The sequence below is a fragment of the Cynocephalus volans genome, chromosome 11 (assembly GCF_027409185.1).
Source record: "Cynocephalus volans isolate mCynVol1 chromosome 11, mCynVol1.pri, whole genome shotgun sequence".
NCBI lineage: Eukaryota > Metazoa > Chordata > Mammalia > Dermoptera > Cynocephalidae > Cynocephalus > Cynocephalus volans.
Window position 1 is genome coordinate 58320707 of NC_084470.1, and position 18363 is coordinate 58339069.

Below are 18363 nucleotides of genomic sequence, written 5' to 3' on the forward strand. Positions count from 1 at the left end.
AAAGTTGGTTCTTTGAAAAGATCAAATTGACAAACCATTAGTTAGACTTACCAAGAAAAAAGGAGAGAGGATTCAAATTACTAAAACCAGAAATGAAAGAGGAGATAGCACTACCAATCTTATGGAAATAAAAAGGTTTATGAGGGAGTACTATGAACAACTGTATGCCAACAAATTATATAACCTATATAAGATGGAGAGATTCCTAGAAAGATAGAGACTACTAAAACTGATTGAAGAAGAAAACATTAGAATGAGAAATTCCAAAACTAACTTCTGTGGCTAGTTCTACAGTTTCCAACAATTAGTCTTGAAAATTATTGCCGTGACAGATAAAGTTCCTACAAATATTCCTGCATAGAGTTCAAGGATCGTGTCATCCTAATCTCATCTTCTATGGTAAGGCAGACAAATCTTAATGTTAACATAATCTTGGTTTGAATTAACCTCCTGGTCAACTGGACACCTCTTGTGCCCCCACCTCACAACCTTTCAAGTCCACCATTTACTCTAGCTATTGCTGCATCATCCAGCTGAACATAGGTGTGATCTGACAGTACTTCGTTTCAAACAAACCAGAGTTTTCTGCCCCACACTTTCTCCAACACCAGAGATGAGACATCTGCAGCCTGACACTGCACAAGTGCAAATCCAGAAGTGCAAGAGAGTTAACCAATGAGAGATGGCAAATGGTGAAGAAATGTTACCCAAATCTATAACTCAGGTGATCAGGTGGATAATTCTGAGACACATTCTACACAGTTCCTCAAAAGAGACTGTGAAGGTTAATTCTGGGTGTCAACTTGGTTGGATGAAGGAATGCTGAGAAACCTGGTCAAGCTATCTTGTTAGGTGTGTCCGTGAGGGTGTTTCCAGCAGAGATTAGTATGAGAGTCTGAGTGGCCTGGGTGGAAAAGACCCACCCTCAATGTGAGTGGGAAACATCCAATCCACAGGGAGTCTGGAGAGAACAAAAGGCAAGGAAAGAGGGGAAGCTCTCTCTTTCTGCTGGAGCTAGGATATACTCTTCTCTCCTGTCCCTGGACATCAGAGCTTGAGACTCTTCAGCTTTTGGGTTCCAGAACTTACAGCAAGGATACCATCAGCCTCCCTGGTTTTGAGGCCTTTGGACTTGGACTAAGCCACGCTACTGGCATGCAGTTTATGGACAGCCTATCATGGGACTTTTCTTCATAGCCACGTGAGCTAATTCTCCTAATAACTCCCTCTCATATAATTATAACATATTCTATTGATTCGGTTTCTCTGGAGAACCCTGACTAATACAGAGACCAAGAGGATTAAGCCCCCTTTGCTCACAGCAGTGACTACGTTAGTAACACTTCACTGTATTGCTTTTACTTTTTCCAATCTCACCCTTCCCGGTCTCCCACTCTTGTTCCCTGAGATCACGTCCCAAAACAAACTACATACATGCAAAGCTATTGCCTCAGCTTGGGTTTTCTCCAAAAAAGTAGAGCCTAAGACAGGCTTTCAAACGGGCCTTTAAAGATCCATTCCTTACAACTGACTTTGATGTTCAGTTAGCACTTAAGAAAATCCACTGTGACATGACACACTGATAGAAAGGTCATAGGCCTACTCTTCAGACTAGGTTCAATTTCAAGCTCTGTTATTAACCAAACTTCAACCCCATCAAATGAAAATGGATATATTATTATATATTCAAAGAGCTTTACAAACTCTAATGTGTTATACCAATGACAGTTAACCTTATTATTGACATATATCAGATAGAAAAATCTGTTCAAATCTAAAATCCCGTAAAAATGCAACATCAATTTACAGTATTTGTATATGAATGTTACTAGCTCTGTGAGTAAACGTCCTCTGGTCTCTGGTAATGTGTGGCTCTATAATGCTTTAAACTATCATAAGAGAGAATATATTCATATATTACTTATGGAATTATAAATAAAAGAAAAAATATTCTGTGTCTACATATGCCTTTTGGCACAGTATAGAGTTTCATTACATAATGGGAGGCAAATCATAAACAAAGTTATAGTTTAAAAAGTATACATCAGAATTATGGATTCACTTAAAGCTCAGGAAGAAGCTATTTAAAGCTCAGGAAGAAGCTATTTTGTCTTATTAAATACAAAACTCCAATAAAAACTGAAATCCAATGGCTCACAGTATAATTAAATGTTTTACTCCATGAGCTAGATTCAAGAGAGTTCTAAACAGCCTAAAAATAAATGTAACATGTCATGTTAATGGGTATATACGGGTTTTTCTGAGGAGAAATTATATACTTTTATCAGAAAATCATGAACCAAAAAAACTTTAAGAGGGCCGAGCCTGTGGCGCACTCGGGAGGGTGCTGCGCTGGGAGCGCGGCGACGCTCCCAGCGGCTGCGGGTTCGGGTCCTATATAGGAATGGCCGGTGCACTCACTGGCTGAGTGCCGGTCACGAAAAAGACAAAAAAAAAAAAAAAAAAAAAAAAACTTTAAGAAACCTTAGGTGTTGGTAGTTTATTGATGTAACTACAACATGCAACTTGCATCCAGAAACTCATATCTGGAAAAATTAAAGAAAAGAACTAAAACTTTGTTTCAGGATTTGGGGAGGGAGAAAAAAAGGATGTCTTGCCATATCTGTATCTAGGAACATTTATGAGTTACAATGTCAATTTATGGGTTGGCTGTAATAGCTGTTCAGAAACTCTTCTAACACACGAAAATTTATTTATCTGTTAAGATTTCACATTTTCGGTGCTTTCAAATTTTTCCAGTGTTAACTCCTTTGCGTTGTATCTGATGATACAAGAGACAGTGATGAAGCTCCTTCTATGTTATAACATTCTAACAAAGTAGTTTTACTGTTTCACTGCTGGTATGATCTTAGGGATTGGCATTACATCACATTCAGAACAGTTATCACAATAATAAACCATCTACCTACTTTGATCACAATGGAAACAGCCAGTAACACTGTCATTTGTGGAGCACTAAGGGAATGACATCTAGCCCCAACATAGTACATAACAGGAATTTACCTCCATGGTAGCACAGAGGTTTATTACACCAATAATTTATAGTTAAGTCTTGTTAAGCCTTCACTGTAAATAGTATCAATATAAAATTGAGGATAATACAGTTTTACACATGATTTAAGAATGAAACTAACACGCTGTGCCTGTCCACCAGTTCTGTGTCTTGGCCCAGAACACTTTCTAACCTCCTGGCCTCACCATATCATCATGTCAACAGGGAAGAAGAATCCAAATGCAGCCACGTTTCATCTCTTATCGAGAATGAATACTCTAACAAAATCAAAGAATTGACCCCATTGGCAATATCTTTAATCCTCGAATACTTGTAAGAAATTTAGTCAGGACTGTGAATTATTCTTTATTGTATTTAATTCTTATGCCTAAGAATAGATTATTGAGCTCTCAATAAAAGGAAACCCAAGAACATTAAATTGAGCTTTCTTAATAAAAAGAACTGTCTGCCAAGCTAAAAAAGTTCCTTATGTCATACAAATTACCTTTGACATAGAATCTTTTCAATGTCTTAATTCAGTCAACATATTGCATTTGCAAGCCTATATATTGTAAAGAAACACTAACCCAGAATGGCTGGGGAATTGTGCATTCTGTTGAATTCTTCCCAGATACAGCATACTAGATTATCAAATAATAAAGTAACAAAATTATGTTATTGAATGTAGTAAGTTTTTTTTGCAATTCAGAAGGCACTTCAGGAAGACTGTCAATGTGAATTTTAACTAGACTAAATGTAGTATTAGAACGTATCTAACAATAACTGATATGTCATGGAAACTGCCTTTTGGAATAACTTCTTATTGCCACTCTATCAAATGTCTTTCTCACCAGATGCTATTAAGTATCAAGTCAGTTGAGCTTCTTAACTCTTACAGATTCTAGATAAAAAGGAGTTTACACCGAGAATCAAAAAACAACAATGTGAGTGAAAGTGCTTGGCAATAAGTAAAAAGTCCATACAATTATGGAATTACTATGGGTGGGATTGGAAGCTTTATTAGACTGAGAACTCAGGCGTCAACGTTATTTACCAAACTTGTGTCCTAGTCACATTATATTGCAATATATTAAGACCCCAACCAAAATCCAGTCCATAAGGTGTTAATGTAAGATGTTTATTGTTGCAATTTATTTAGCATAATGATCACATTAAAATGTCCCAATATACAAACTGTTGAAGTCTAAAGTCACAAAAAATACAAACTAAGGTGTATGAACAAAGTTATAAAAATATTGCTTAAAAACGAAGTTCCACATCTTTAACATTGGGCCAAAAAAGAAAAAAAAGAGAAAGAGAAAGAGTGCATATGCGAAACATCACATTTCAAGAGCAGCCCTGACCAGTCTGGCTGCCTCACCAGTGAGATTACTAGGCAACTTGGGTGTGACCATCATGGCAACACAGCATTTCATTATGGGACTGGCTAATTTACATGAAACTATAAGTGAAACAATTTTTTTTCTTTCAAAATGAAGCATACAAGTGAAACAGATGAAGCTAAGAATACATACCAAATTTTAGCTGGCTGTTAGTAGAAAATTTTAACAATTTCATAAGTTCAAAAAGAAAACATATTTGGAAAAAAATAAATTTCAAACAAACATAACTAAATGGAAATAAAAGTGAAATAAATCAATGTCAATCATCAAGTGTGAAAGTGTGGAACAGAGTTGTACCCAGGCTTCTCCACCCACCTGTCAGTTACTTAGACAAGCTACACAGACTAGTTAGAAACAACAGAAAGATATCAAACATGATTTTGAAAAGTCAGTACTACCAGTTTTGAAAAGGTCTCAGTCAAAAAACCCCAAAACGACATATTAAACAACTGTGCACCAAAGGGAAAGAGTTGTGTTTTATTTGATGGTGTGCTCTCTTACAGTAAGAGTTTTCATATTTTATCAACTGCTTAGAAGATAAACATAACCTTTTCCCTCTAAAATGTACCTCGCTCATGTGTCTTCTGTCTAGAACCCATAGAAGAAATTCTTGGCAGAGAAACCAGCCCCTTCTAATCCTTGTAGAATAAGGAATGCTTCCTAAATTCCAGAAGTCACTGTAGGCACTCAGTTTAAACTTTCATGATATTCTTATCTTACCATCTCAAAAGTAAGGGAGCTGGCAGGTTAGCTCAGTTGGTCAGAGTATGGTGCTGATAACATCAAGGTCTGGGGTTTGATCCCTACACCGGCCAGCCGCATTCCTCACCCCCAAAAAGTAGCTATTTGAGAGGATCTAAAACAATGTATATTTCAAAATCTCCCTCAGAACACGGTGCCAGTTGTTTCTTTTAACCTGAAGCAGGATCTTGGAGGTTATAAAAACCTGCATAATCAGTAAGAGAATAGAAAATTAAAGAGTACTTCACATTCCAGATCTTAAACCAGAACTCCTTCAAGATTTCAAAAAATGGTCCATGTTTTATATTCTATTTCTAAAAATTCAGTCAAAGCTTATCATTGTAGAAGTTCCACAGTACTTATCTCAAATAGTTCTAGATTTTTGGCTGGCTGGTTAGCTCAGTTGGTTAGAATGTGGTGCTGATAACACCAAAGTCCAGGGGTTGATCTCTATACTGGCCAAATGCCAGAAAAGAAAAAAAGCACTAAAAAAAAAAGAACAAAAGTAAATGGTTCTAGATTTTTTAGCTATTAGTTTGGAAAAATGAGGAACAAGAATAAGAAAGTCCCACTGAGACAATCCTCAGAATGTGTGAATGTAAACTCTAACATTCATGGCAAAGGACTTTACACACATCTTCATATGTGATCCGCCAATCCCACTGGCATAATAAGGTACCTCCAGAGTTCAATCCTGAACACAGTTTATGCCTAATCAGACAATGACTTCATTAGAAACCTGCTAAATTGGTTTTGATTCTTAAAGGTGTTGCGATTTAGTTTCATTCTGGTATAGTTACAGAGAAAGTTATTTTTTATCTATATCAACATCCCAGTATTCTAACAATACAGGATTCAGGAACATTATTAACTTAATTTCATTTTCTTTAACTCCCCAATTCTTATTTTGATAGTTGACAATCATGTTCAAAAAGTAACCAGTTATAAGATTCCATTCACAATAATGAGGTTGTCAAATTTTCTGGAGAATCTAATCCTAGAAAAATAGATCATAATTTCATAATAAAAACAATTTTGGCCCAACTTGTAAATAACAAGGATGATTTAATTTAGAGAAATACTTTTCAAAGCTTAATCAGAGCTACTCTAAATTAGAAAACTTTAAATTAAAATAGCTATCATTCAGATTTTAGTAAAGTGGAGAAAAACATAGCCTGAAAGGTTAATCTTCCCTAAAAGCAAGCTTGCAGAGGGAGAGAGGAGGGAAAGGAAAAGGAGATTTGCTGCAGTACTGGTGGCCTCATCAACCCCTTTATGAAAGCACATGTTCTTATTTGGTGTTATAATATCCTGATTCACATTGAAAATTAAAAATCCAAATGAAAAAGGCCAACTAAAAATGTTTAAATTAAAGAAAAGAAAAATGTGAGATTGAATTAAATGATAAAATGAATTTTAAAAGAGAAAAAGAAATAAAAGACATTAGATGACCCTTATATAAAAATTCCAAAATTATAAAGAATTCATCTTGCACTTTTTGCCCACAAAGGGAAATGAGGCTCCATCAAGCCCTGCAGAGCACAAGAAGAAGCAGGTGGTTTGCTCAGGCATCAGCAGAAATAGGCCCCGAAGAACTACCCTCAGCTTCTTCTACATCGTGTCCGGGAAGGAAAAGCAAAGCTCTGCAAAATGCTGAAGGTTTTAGAAGTATAACGGTGCTTAGGAAAGATCACTGGTCTGGTGTTGCAGCAGCCCCAGTGTTGAGAGACACTCTAGGCTTCTAGGAGGAGAAAAGTAGAAAGGGAGGAAGAAGTAGGAGAGGGAAGGAGGGGGCAGAAAAGCACAGATCATTAGTAAACAGCAAGTTCAACATAGCAAGATGCTCATAAACCTTTTTATGCTATTAATGGAGCTGGTCTGCTCCCAGGACTATAGATAATGTTCTGAGGAAAACAGAAATGAGAATTTTCAAAATGGCACTGAGCTAGATGCTCCAGTTAGTGATTGTCAAATTAGAATGAAGTCACAACATGCTCCAAAAACATGCACTCTTCACCTCCCCTCCTTATGTCCTCCCTCCCCCAATGAAACATGCATATTTTCAGTGAAGTACCTGCTTTAATAGAGTTAAGAGGTCAAATTCAGAACCCAAACAACCCAGGTGTGCAAACTATTTTCAACCTAAGAGTGGAGAGGTATCCAAAAGCAGAAAGACCTGCTATCATAATGCCACTGGGCAGTTCCTAAGAGCTGGATTCTTTTTTGTCACCAAGGAACTAAATGTCTTGAAACAATAAGGGCCAGCCTGCATATTTTTCCTCTTCTTTTTAGGTACTGTTAAGACTTGGCAGTGGGGAGCAACTGCTACATAGAATTAGAGCTTCTTCTGGTCAGACTTGACATCTGCTGGGAAAGAAACCTACTCTAGTTTTAATAGTTATTTCCTTCCTGGATGAAAATGACATTCACTCTTTCAGCTGGCTAATCAAATCTATTCCATCCAGGTTTTCTTTCTCCTGGCACTGTCTCCTGGTTAAAGAAAGCTGAATTTATTCACTTAAAAAAAATGTTCACGTTCAAGTTTCTTCTCCTTTAATCAGGGATATTTGCATAAATGTATTCTTAAAACCAAATCACACAGACGACCTTGCTTTCAAAGCAGGCACAGAAACAGTTGATACCACATATGACCAAAATTATCAGAGAAATACAAAAATGTCAGTTCATAAAAGTGGAAGATAAGGTAGCACTTCTGGTTGTACCCAGCTTTTAAAGAGTACCTAATTTATGAGTTGCTACTAAGGATGTTAGCGTCACTGGGTAAAACTAACATTCACAACAAATAGAACCTAGTCATCAATAAATCTGAAGTACAAAAATATGTATAACATTTTCTATGGTCACAAAACAAAAGAGTAAATCCTAGAATAACTGCTATTGCTAAGAGAAGGCTTTCCGGAGGCCTCAGAAACCGAGAAGTCTTGTGGTGTCTCAAGGAAAGGCTTCTTGTGGCAGAGCTATGCGCATAAGAGGAACACAGGAACAATACATGTCCAGTGCTGCCTCCACAGCAGTAATATGAATCAAATAGTATGCCCCAGTTAAGGGCACACTCTGCTGCAGAAAACAATGTGCCTGATCATTAGAAGTGAACTCATTTGGGTCAACAGTGTCAGCCTGATCACAACTGCAAATTAAGGGCAGTTATTTATAAAAATTTACCACCTAACTCTCATATCAGCTACTACAATTTATACAGTACATCCCTGTAGACTCCTGCTACTGCTTTGAGAATTTTGCTCACTACAAGGACACGGGGGCAGGTGGTTGGTACTGGTTATGAGATAGGAACCCACAGGAACTCAGAGCTAGCTGATACAACATCAAATCCCTAGTAATGAGCTAGGAGTTACAGTGATAGACAAATTTCAAAAACAACAGTTAAGGTAAAGATAAAGGAAAAACAGACTGAGGGCAAAAGAGAAAGGAAAGAACTTGTAACTTATTCTTCAAAAGTTTCCTAACAGGCCATGGAAAGCAAACGAATCATTTTGTTGATGACTACTCCACATCTATATAAGAGTATTTTTAAGACTGACCCAGCTTTTGTGTGGTGCAGCTCCAACTAACATTCAAGGAATATCAAAGAAAACTCGTTAGAGATTTTACATGACAGATGTCCTTGGTTATTTTAAATACACTCTACAAAAACAACAATACCTTCAGAAAGAATTCATGTACTTCCACTAACAATCCTCCTCAAAGGAGCTCATCAAGGTTTTACTGTGACTGTTTCACCTTCACATTTGGGGAATCCTGGGAACCACTTACCTGTAGTATCATTTCCTTCTATTCCGTGATCACCATTGGCCAGCACTGTTGGTTTAGAAGATGGACTACCTGCAACAATCACAAAGAATGTTACCCATTGTGATAGAAAAATAAAAACCAGATCCAACTGCTGTCTTACTAGTAGAATTTTTGTCACTCTTCATAGCATTAACTTAAAGCACTTAAAAACTGTCCAAAATTTAAAGATTAGTGAAAGAAAACACAAAAACAGAACAGAATGGAGTCATTAATTCCTATACTACCCAGGTTCTGTTAGGTACCACCACTTTAGGAGAGGCCTTCCTAATAGCGAGGCTGTTTTTTTTTTGTCCTATAAATTGTCAAAGATGATCATTAAATTAAAAAAAAACCCATCATGAAGCACCACAGGCTTAATATCTGTGTTTCAGACCAAATTCTACAAGGACCCAGGGCCATGTAAAAACAACTCCCATACAGGAAATGCAAAGAACCATCATTGCTCCTGGGTGTGAGGATTACATGGAAGTTACCAGCAGCACTTCTGGAAACAGAGGACTACTTCTTTATTTTAGCTTTTCTAACAAAGTATGGTTACATCTCATTCCCTAATGACTAATGATACTGAGCATCTTTTCATGTGTATTTGCCATCCCTTTATCTTTTTTGATGAACTAAATGGTCAAAGTTTTTGACTATTTTTAAATTGGAGGTTTTTTTTCCTTATTGATTTTTGAGAATTCTTTATATATTCTAGGTATCAGTCCTTTATCAGATGAGTTTTGTAAATATTTTCTCCCAGTCTTTAACTTGTATTTTCATTTTCTTAACTGTGTCTTTAGAAGAGAAAAAGTTTTAAATTCTGATGAAGTCCAATTTACCATATTATCTTTCAAGAATCGTGCTTTTGGTAAGGTATCTAAAAAATATTCATCTTGTCCAAGGTCATAGAATTTTTTCCCATGTTTCCCTCTATAAGCTATAAGTTTTCATATTTAGGTTTCACATTTGAGACCTATGATACATTTGGAGTTAAATTTTGTATGTGGTATAAAATGTGGGTCTAGATTCATATTTTTGAATATGGACACCCAATTGTTCCAGCATCATTTGCTAAAAAGACTATCCTTATTCTATGGAATTGCTTTTGTACCTTTATGGAAAATCAATTGAACATATGTGTGGGTCTATTTCTGGGTTCTCTATTCTGTTCCATTGATCTATAAGTCTATCCATTTTGCCAATACCACACACTGTCTTGATTACTGTATTTGTACTGTAATCTTGAAATAAGATGTGAGTCCTCCAACTTGGGTCTTTTCCAAAATTGTTTTGTTTCTTTACTTTTCCATATTTTAGAATCAGTTGTTGATTTATACAAAAAATCTTTAGGATCTTATTTGCAACTGTATTGAATATACAGACCAGTTGGGGGATGTACAATGTTTTCTGAAAGGCTCTGACTATATCTAATATTTCAGCAACCTGTCTAGCTCGGCAGTCAGCCTGCTGACTCAAGAGTTTCCCACAAATCATTCTCGAGAACCTCACAGAAATATATTTCATAAGACAAGTGAAAATCTAGAGCATTTGGTACTAAAATATAAAATGCAAGATTTTACTTTGGAAGATAAAAAAACAAATGCTGTCCAACCCTCTGGCTCCCACAAACCCAAGGTAAAAAATCTTTCTCAACTTCTCAGTGAAAAGACCACTCTGTTATCTCAGAAGAACAACCAAAGACAACAACATAAATGAATAAGGCAAAGCAAAAGGAGAATATCAATCAGCTAGGAGAAGAGAGAAATAAAGGAACAAAAGATGATAGACTTTTATTAAATACCCACTATGTAACACACACCATACTAAGTCTTCATATATTGTATTTTACTTATTCAGAGAAATGCCAAACATGTTCCACCCCACGTTTGGCATAAATAAATTCCCTTTCACCCTCACACAGTAAGCTTATAAGATTTATTCTTCCTAGCTCAAGGAAGAATGCATCTTTTAAAAAATCTACCTCATTATAAAATTCAGATTACAAGAAAATGTAAGTTACAAAAATTGACACCATGAGAGTGGTATGAGAATGGCCATGAGAATGATAAAATCTTTTTAAAATTTGATAACAGCTATTGTTGGCAAAGGTGTAGGAAGATAAGTAATCTCATACACCATTGGGGGAAGGAATATAAATGGAACAACCTTTTCATGAGACAATTAGAAATAACCACTTAATTCAACAACACACTTTATGTATTTAGTTCACAGAGAGACATAAAAATATCCACCAATAGATTCACTATGTTGCAAAATGGTACACAGTATTAAAAGAAATAAGGTAGTTCTTCCTGTACTGATCTGGCAAGATACCAGGACATACTAAGGGAAAAAAAAAGCAAAATGTGACATAACAGTATTATGAAAAGAAAACAACACACATATATATAATCAGAAAAAAATATAAAAACATATACCAAATACCACTGGTAATTGCTAAGAAATGGAATGCAGCAGGAGAGAAGACTCTCGCACACATAAAAGTCCTGTTTTAAATGAACGCACTAAAAAAAAAATTTTTTTTTTTTTTTGCCAGCTGGTTGGTATGGGGATCTGAACCCTTGACCTTGGTATTACAAGGCTGTGCTTTAACAACTGAGCTAACCAGCCAGCCATTAAAGAATTTAAGAATGGATAAAGATAGCAAAATGAGGCACACATGTCATCCTCAACATACTACCACAAGTAATTAAAAACAGCAGAAAAGATTGAAATCAAGAAGGGTTCCACCCAGTGGACCAGAAATTATGAGAAATATCCAGAAAAATGAAAGTAAGTAGTACTACACTGAAGGAGAACCCACAGCCCAACGAACGAACAGTAAGGCAGGACTCCAGTGAACTCTAAGCTTAGAGGCAGCAGGAGTGTTGGGTATTCCGTTAAAAGCTGCCAGGCTGGTTCCCATTTCCTCCATGCTTACCTTTCCCTCACTTCTCAAAGTTAGCCTTCTGCCAACTCCCAGATGGTAGTGGAGCCTGGATGCTCTGGCACAAGAGGAAGTCACCTCGCCAGGTGACAGGTGATACCCAAAGGATTATCTACTGGCATACCCCACTTGGCAACACCGTCACATACCTGCCAGAGGCAGGCAGTAGAAAACAGTCATGCATCACTGGGTACTTTAAACAGTATTGCCAAATAACTGAGGAGAGCTACCCCTCCCCCCACAAAAGGCATCACATTCAAAGAAAATAAATATCACCCAGGGAAACAATATTGATACAACAAACAGAAGACTTTTTTAAAAAAAATACATAATCTCACTCAGAAACATAAGAGAAAGTATGACATATCCATGGAACAAAAGCAAGCCCTAACAAAATGAATTATCTAATGACTGAGTAACAAATCCTTTTGCAAATTAGATGTTTTCCAATTCTTTGTTTTCATCAAAATTGAAAAAGGTCATAATGGAGTTGTCATCTGATAGAAAACCGAAAATAATTTTTGATAATATTGTACTATGGCATTCTTAGCCTATAACTCAAGGTAGTGAGAACATTGCCATAATAAAGCTTCCATGCCCACATACTTAGCTATGTGTATGTTTCTTGGCTATGATGTCTACAAAAATAATAGGGATAAAATTGCTAAATGCTATTTCATCCTAACAAGAAATATTGATCCAGATTGATGATCTAATCAAGAAAAATAACAGACCCCATCATCTCATTAAGAAAAGCATTTCCAATCAAATCCAACTTCTAGGGTTAGCAATAACTTATCAAAAATTGTAATGTATGTGATCAACTATACTACTAGTAATTGTAATGATAAATTTCTTCTGGACCAAGTTAAATTTAGAACCTTATGTTTACAGAAACTTTTAAAATCAAAATTTAAGTTTACAAGGGCCAGCCCATGGCTCACTTGGGAGAGTGTGGTGCTGATAACACCAAAGCCATGGGTTCGGATCCCTATATAGGGATGGCCAGTTAGCTCACTTCAGAGAGCGTGGTGCTGACACATCAAGTCAAGGGTTAAGATCTCCTTGCCGGTCATCTTTAAAAAAAAAAAAAAAAAAAAAAAAAATTTAAGTTTACATACATATTTAGTTGCAGAAACACAGTAACTTAAGAAAAAACTTTCAAGCATAAAAATGTATTACATTAGGATAAAAGGCTATCTGAGACATGGAATGAAAATAAGAGTTCAAGAAATCAAAAGAAGGATTTAAATTTCCAATGAAAAAGAATAGCTTGTTCATATATTTTAAAAATAGATGATGGGAATCAAAATGCTATATATTTAGAAGCATTTGGATAAATTTAAAAGTGTGGCATAACTATTATTCTTATGTGGCAAAAGTAAAACATTCTTAAAATTACATGCTTTACAACTACTTATACTTTTGCTTAAAAAATTTAGATGTCAACTTAATGTACAAAGAGTACAAAATTTGTCAGAATTCTCATATGGATATGTAACCAAAAATTTTCAAAACCACTATTTAGACCAAGTTTAAAAAAAAGATGGGTGAGTACTGATAAAAAATTCTCTAAGATGTTAAAGTAAAAATATCAAGTTATTTTTAAAAAATGCATATGGTTTGATCCATTTGCATAAAACTAAAGCCACTAAATTTCTAATACTATGTGTATAAATGCATAGAACATAGTACTAAAAGATCTACCCTTTGAGGAACTAAATACAACTAAGTAAAAGTCAAGGGAGATTTTTATTTATTTGTATTTTAATTCTTTAAATAAACTTTTCATTTTAGAATAGTTTAAGATTTACAGAAAAATTGTGATGATTGCATTATATGTGATTCCCATATACCGCATAGCCAGTTTCCCCTATTATTAACATCTTACATTAATATATTTGTCACAAGTGATAAGCCAATATTGATATATTATTATTAACTAAAGTTCATACTTTATTCAGATTTCCTTAGTTTTTGCGCAATGTCCTTTTTCTGTTCCAGTATCCTATCCAGGATATGTTACATTCAATTGTCATGTCTCTTCAGGCAACTCCTAGCTGCAATAGTTCTCAGACTTTTCTTGTTTTTGATACCTTGATGGTTTTGATGAGTCTTTGACAGGCACTTTGTAGAATTACCCTCAAATGAGATTTGTCTGATGTTTTTCTCATGATTAGACTGGAGGTATGAGTTTTGGGGAGGAAGCCTACAGAGGTAAAACTCCCTTCTCATCACATCATATCAGTAATGCACACTATCAACATTACATCACTGTCGAGGTTGACATTGATCACCTGGCTGATCAACTTTTAAGGTTCTTTGTTTGTTTTATGAGGTGGGGGGGCACGATTTTCCACTGTAAAGTTACACTTTCTCCGCCTCCTTCACACTTCATTCTTTGGAAGGAAGTCACTCTGGAGAGCCCACTCAAGTGTACCACTTCCTTGAGAGCACAGTATTTACGTATAAATCATTTGGAATTGTTCTGTACAGAATTTGTCTATTCTCTATTTGTTTATTTATTCAGTCATTTATTCATATCAGTACAGACTGATGGATATTCATATTATACCCTGGGTTATAATCAAATACTACTTTATTTATTTTGTTGCTCAAATTGTTCCAGTGTTGGCCACTAGAAACTCTTTCAGTTAGCTCCTGTGTCCCCATACACACTATCCCCATGATTGCGGGTTTGGGAGCATAATTGTTTAATAGTGTTTTTAATCAATGATTTGTGCAATTATAGGTAATTTTTTTCAGTGAAGAGCACGAACAACAAGAGATTTAATGGGGGATTTTATGCATAATGGTAGTCTAATTTGCAGATACCTGCCTATTTTTTTGGTGCCAATTTTTTTCTTGCTTTTTTGGGGGGCAGCAAGCCAAAATGGCAGGAGGGGCTGCACTCTAACCTATTGAGCTAACCAGCCAGCTCCTCCTGCCATTTTGATCTAAACTGGCCTGAGGGGAATTTTTGATTCATAAAATATGACTTTCGTATATGGTGCAGCAAAACACACTCCAGCTGGCTTAGAAACCAAAAGGTTATTCAAAAGTCATTTGCTTGGCTGCTAAAATTAATGGGTGAAAATTGGATTAGGTATAGGATATATAAATAGTCTCAAAGTATCTCCCTGCAAATTACTTATTTATAACAAAGAGAAAAAAATATTAATTTTACAGCAGAGAAAACTGGCAGGCACTAATTTAACAAGTTGATCATGAAAGGCAAAGAAGGGCTGAGGAACTGTTCCAAATTAAAGGAGACTAAAGAGACATGAAAACTAATGTGATTCCAGAGTCAATCTTGGACAAAGGGGAAGAAAAAAAAAACAATTACAAAGAAACTTATTCAATCTGTTGGAACCATTGATGAAATCAAAATAAAATTTGTAAATTAGGTAAGGGTATCATTATCAATGTTTAACTTCCTGAATTTGATCATAGTATTCTGGTTATTAGTGAATGCCTAGTTCTTAGGGTAAAGAGGCATGAGGGCTATGATTTGCTCTTAAATGATCCAAGTGGAAGAAAGTATAATATGTATATACAGAGAGAATGATGAAGCAAATGTGGCAAAATATTAACAATTAAGACAGCCCAAGTAAAGACTACATGGTAGTTCTTGGTTCTGTTCTTGCAATGTAAAGTTTAACAAAGTCATTTGCTTTCAGAACATTTAGGAAGAAAGAGTTTTCAATTCAGTTCACTAAAAACACAAATTCCAATATAAACTCCATACAGAATTTAGAAATCAGAGGGCAGCTCGAGAGGGACAAGGAAATTAGAGTCCCACATTTTTATTTGCTTCTAAGTTTTACAACCCTATTACAGAAATCAAAAAGCTAAATTAATTTAAGAAAAAATGGCTGAAATATATCTCCAAAATGAAGACAGGTTGATATGCCACTATAAATTCATCATTACCAATCTTTACTTGGCCTAAACATTTCCTGTCATCCTATTCTTCTACATTCTGCAATGTTTATTCTAAATCATCCCTGTTCTCTTCAATCTCCAACCCCTTTCACCTCCATTTCTCAGTATATGACTTCAACTCTTTCAGAGAAAATATGAACCCCTGTCAGAAGAGAACTTCCTCTTCTATCTACTACCACATACATAAACCGAAACCATCAGCACTGAGACTTGTCTCTATACCTGTGTGTTAATATGTCTAATAATTTTGCCTTCTGAATTAAATAAGTGAATCTTTAGTTTTTGAAAACAGTATCTATGAGATATTAAATCAAGCAGAAAGTATGCATTCATAAAAAAGATATGGTTTCATAGAAAGAACATGGGACTTAAAATGAGAACATCTGGGTTCAGGTTGTGGTTATCATTACTAAACTAAATGATTAAATGCAACCCTCTCCTCGTTTCTAAGCCTTAATAGCCTCACCTAGGAAGTGAAACTAAATTCAATAATACAAGAAGCATTGCTTTGTCAACCGTACAGTGCTAAATAAACATTAACAAATGTTGTTATTCTCATTGTTATTAACTGTAGATTGATCAATAAACTGTAATCATGTGAGAACAATGAAATTAGTTTACTTTTGCTTTATATAAAAATCTTGGTTAAATAACATTACCAGATCTAAGATTGTTCTAGGCATACCTGTAAGAGCTAAGACAAATAAATGACTTACCAGAATAAAATAAAATGTAAGCAAGAAAAGAAGGTCAGAAAGAAATAAAAGAGAGGCTATGATTCTACCATACACACAACTAACGATCTAAGAATGCAAACTCAGAAGAGAAGAATAAAAACATTAGAAGATAAAAACAATTAGGTTTTAGCGCAGGAAAAAGGTTTGCATACTTCTCTGCCAGATGAGACTTGTTGGACCTGCATCATTGGAATGCTGCACATTACTGGATAAGTCCTAATTCAAAAGATAGTATACTGCCTTCCCTCACTGACTGATTTCACCAGAGGACCCCCATTTCATGAAATGAAAAACTTCTCAGCTAAATACATATAGCACTGAAAACAGCACACACGTTTTTGAAACTAATCACATTCACTGAGAAATAACAATATTCAAACTTACTTCACTTTTTAAATTCCTTCTCCCCAAGAGATTCAGTTTCCCACAACTGACAAATCAACTTGGCAGAGAAGGAAAGAGGCAAGAGATTGAGAGGGCATGTGTGTGTACTGTGAGGAAAAGAGTGAAGTGAGTCAGCACTAGCAAAACAGAAGGATTTAGCAGGTCTCAATGGAAGGGTACCCTCTTGCACATGTCAGGCTTATGCCAATATTGCCCTCTGGTGGCTAAATAAGTTTATTGCAGTGCTCCACACAAAAAAATTGAACAAGGAGAAATTCTGCAATATCTAGTTATCATCCTTTCTCAGGACTTAGGCCCTTTCCCCTGGATTAATGTTTCCCAGTCTTGGATATGCATCCAAGTCACCTATGAGAGCTTGTAAAAACAGATTGCTAGGCCCCATCCCCAGAGTTTCTGATTCCATGTAAGCCTAAGAATTGCATTCTTTTTTTCCTTGCAGGTGGCCAGTACAGGGATCGAACACTTGACCTTGGTGATGTCACATGACTCTCTAACCAACTGAGCTAAGTGGCCAGCCTAGAAGTGCATTTTGAACAAGCTCCCATCAAATACAATACTGCTGGTCCAAGGGCCATACTTTGAGAACCACTGTCATAGGTTTATTCTTATTCTACAGAAATAAGTGCTTAGCCTCAAAGACCTCCTGGAATGTTGGGGAGAAAGTACTTCCTCCATCTCACAAATAAGACAACATAGGCACACAGAGTACAGAAAAACTAAGTGATTTGTTCCACGGATTTGCCAACTATTTGTGTCTGAGGGTCAACAATGCACTAGATGTTAATTTAAATGAACAAGAGTCACAGAAGTATTGCTTTGTTATTCATATCCAAGAGAGACCTTCTGTCTCCCTTGCCTAGAAAATAAGGGTGAATGGTGCTGATGATGAACAATTATAAAGAAGACATCGTTTTTGAAGAAAAAAAAGTTAGGTAATACATACATTCTGAAAAAGTATTTGAGAACTGTTTCCCTAGGTGATGGGCTTTTTTTTTTTTGCGGCTGGCTGGTAAGGGGATGTGACAGGCATTTAAAAGAAGACATTGACAGCAGTTTTATTTCCAGATATTGGCTATTTGGATGGTTTATGGATGCAATGTTAAGATAAAATAATTGTTGAAGCAAAACTAAATAAACACCAAGGTCCAGGGTACAATTCCTGTACTAGCCATCTGCCAAAAAAAAAAAAGAAACTAAATAAGGGTAAACAGGGAAAAGAGTATAGTATGTCCACCGAAAAGGCCTAAAAACAATGACTAACCCAGTATTAAATGACCGTCCATAGCACTCACATTGTAAACTTGAAATATCATTTCACACTTTAAAAAAAGCAACTTTCCCCTACTTTGTGGTAAATGC

At 35.8% G+C, this 18363-nt stretch overlaps 1 protein-coding gene across 19 annotated transcripts in view; it reads right to left on the reverse strand.

The window, feature by feature from the left end:
* Nucleotides 1-18363, reverse strand: part of MAP4 (microtubule associated protein 4) — a 191962-nt gene that overhangs the window by 99340 nt on the left and 74259 nt on the right. For all 19 annotated transcript variants that reach the window (XM_063114728.1, XM_063114735.1, XM_063114719.1 and 16 more), the window contains exon 3: nucleotides 8950-9018. In XM_063114728.1, coding sequence (XP_062970798.1) covers nucleotides 8950-9018 — 69 coding nt within the window. The remainder of the gene's footprint in view (nucleotides 1-8949; nucleotides 9019-18363) is intronic.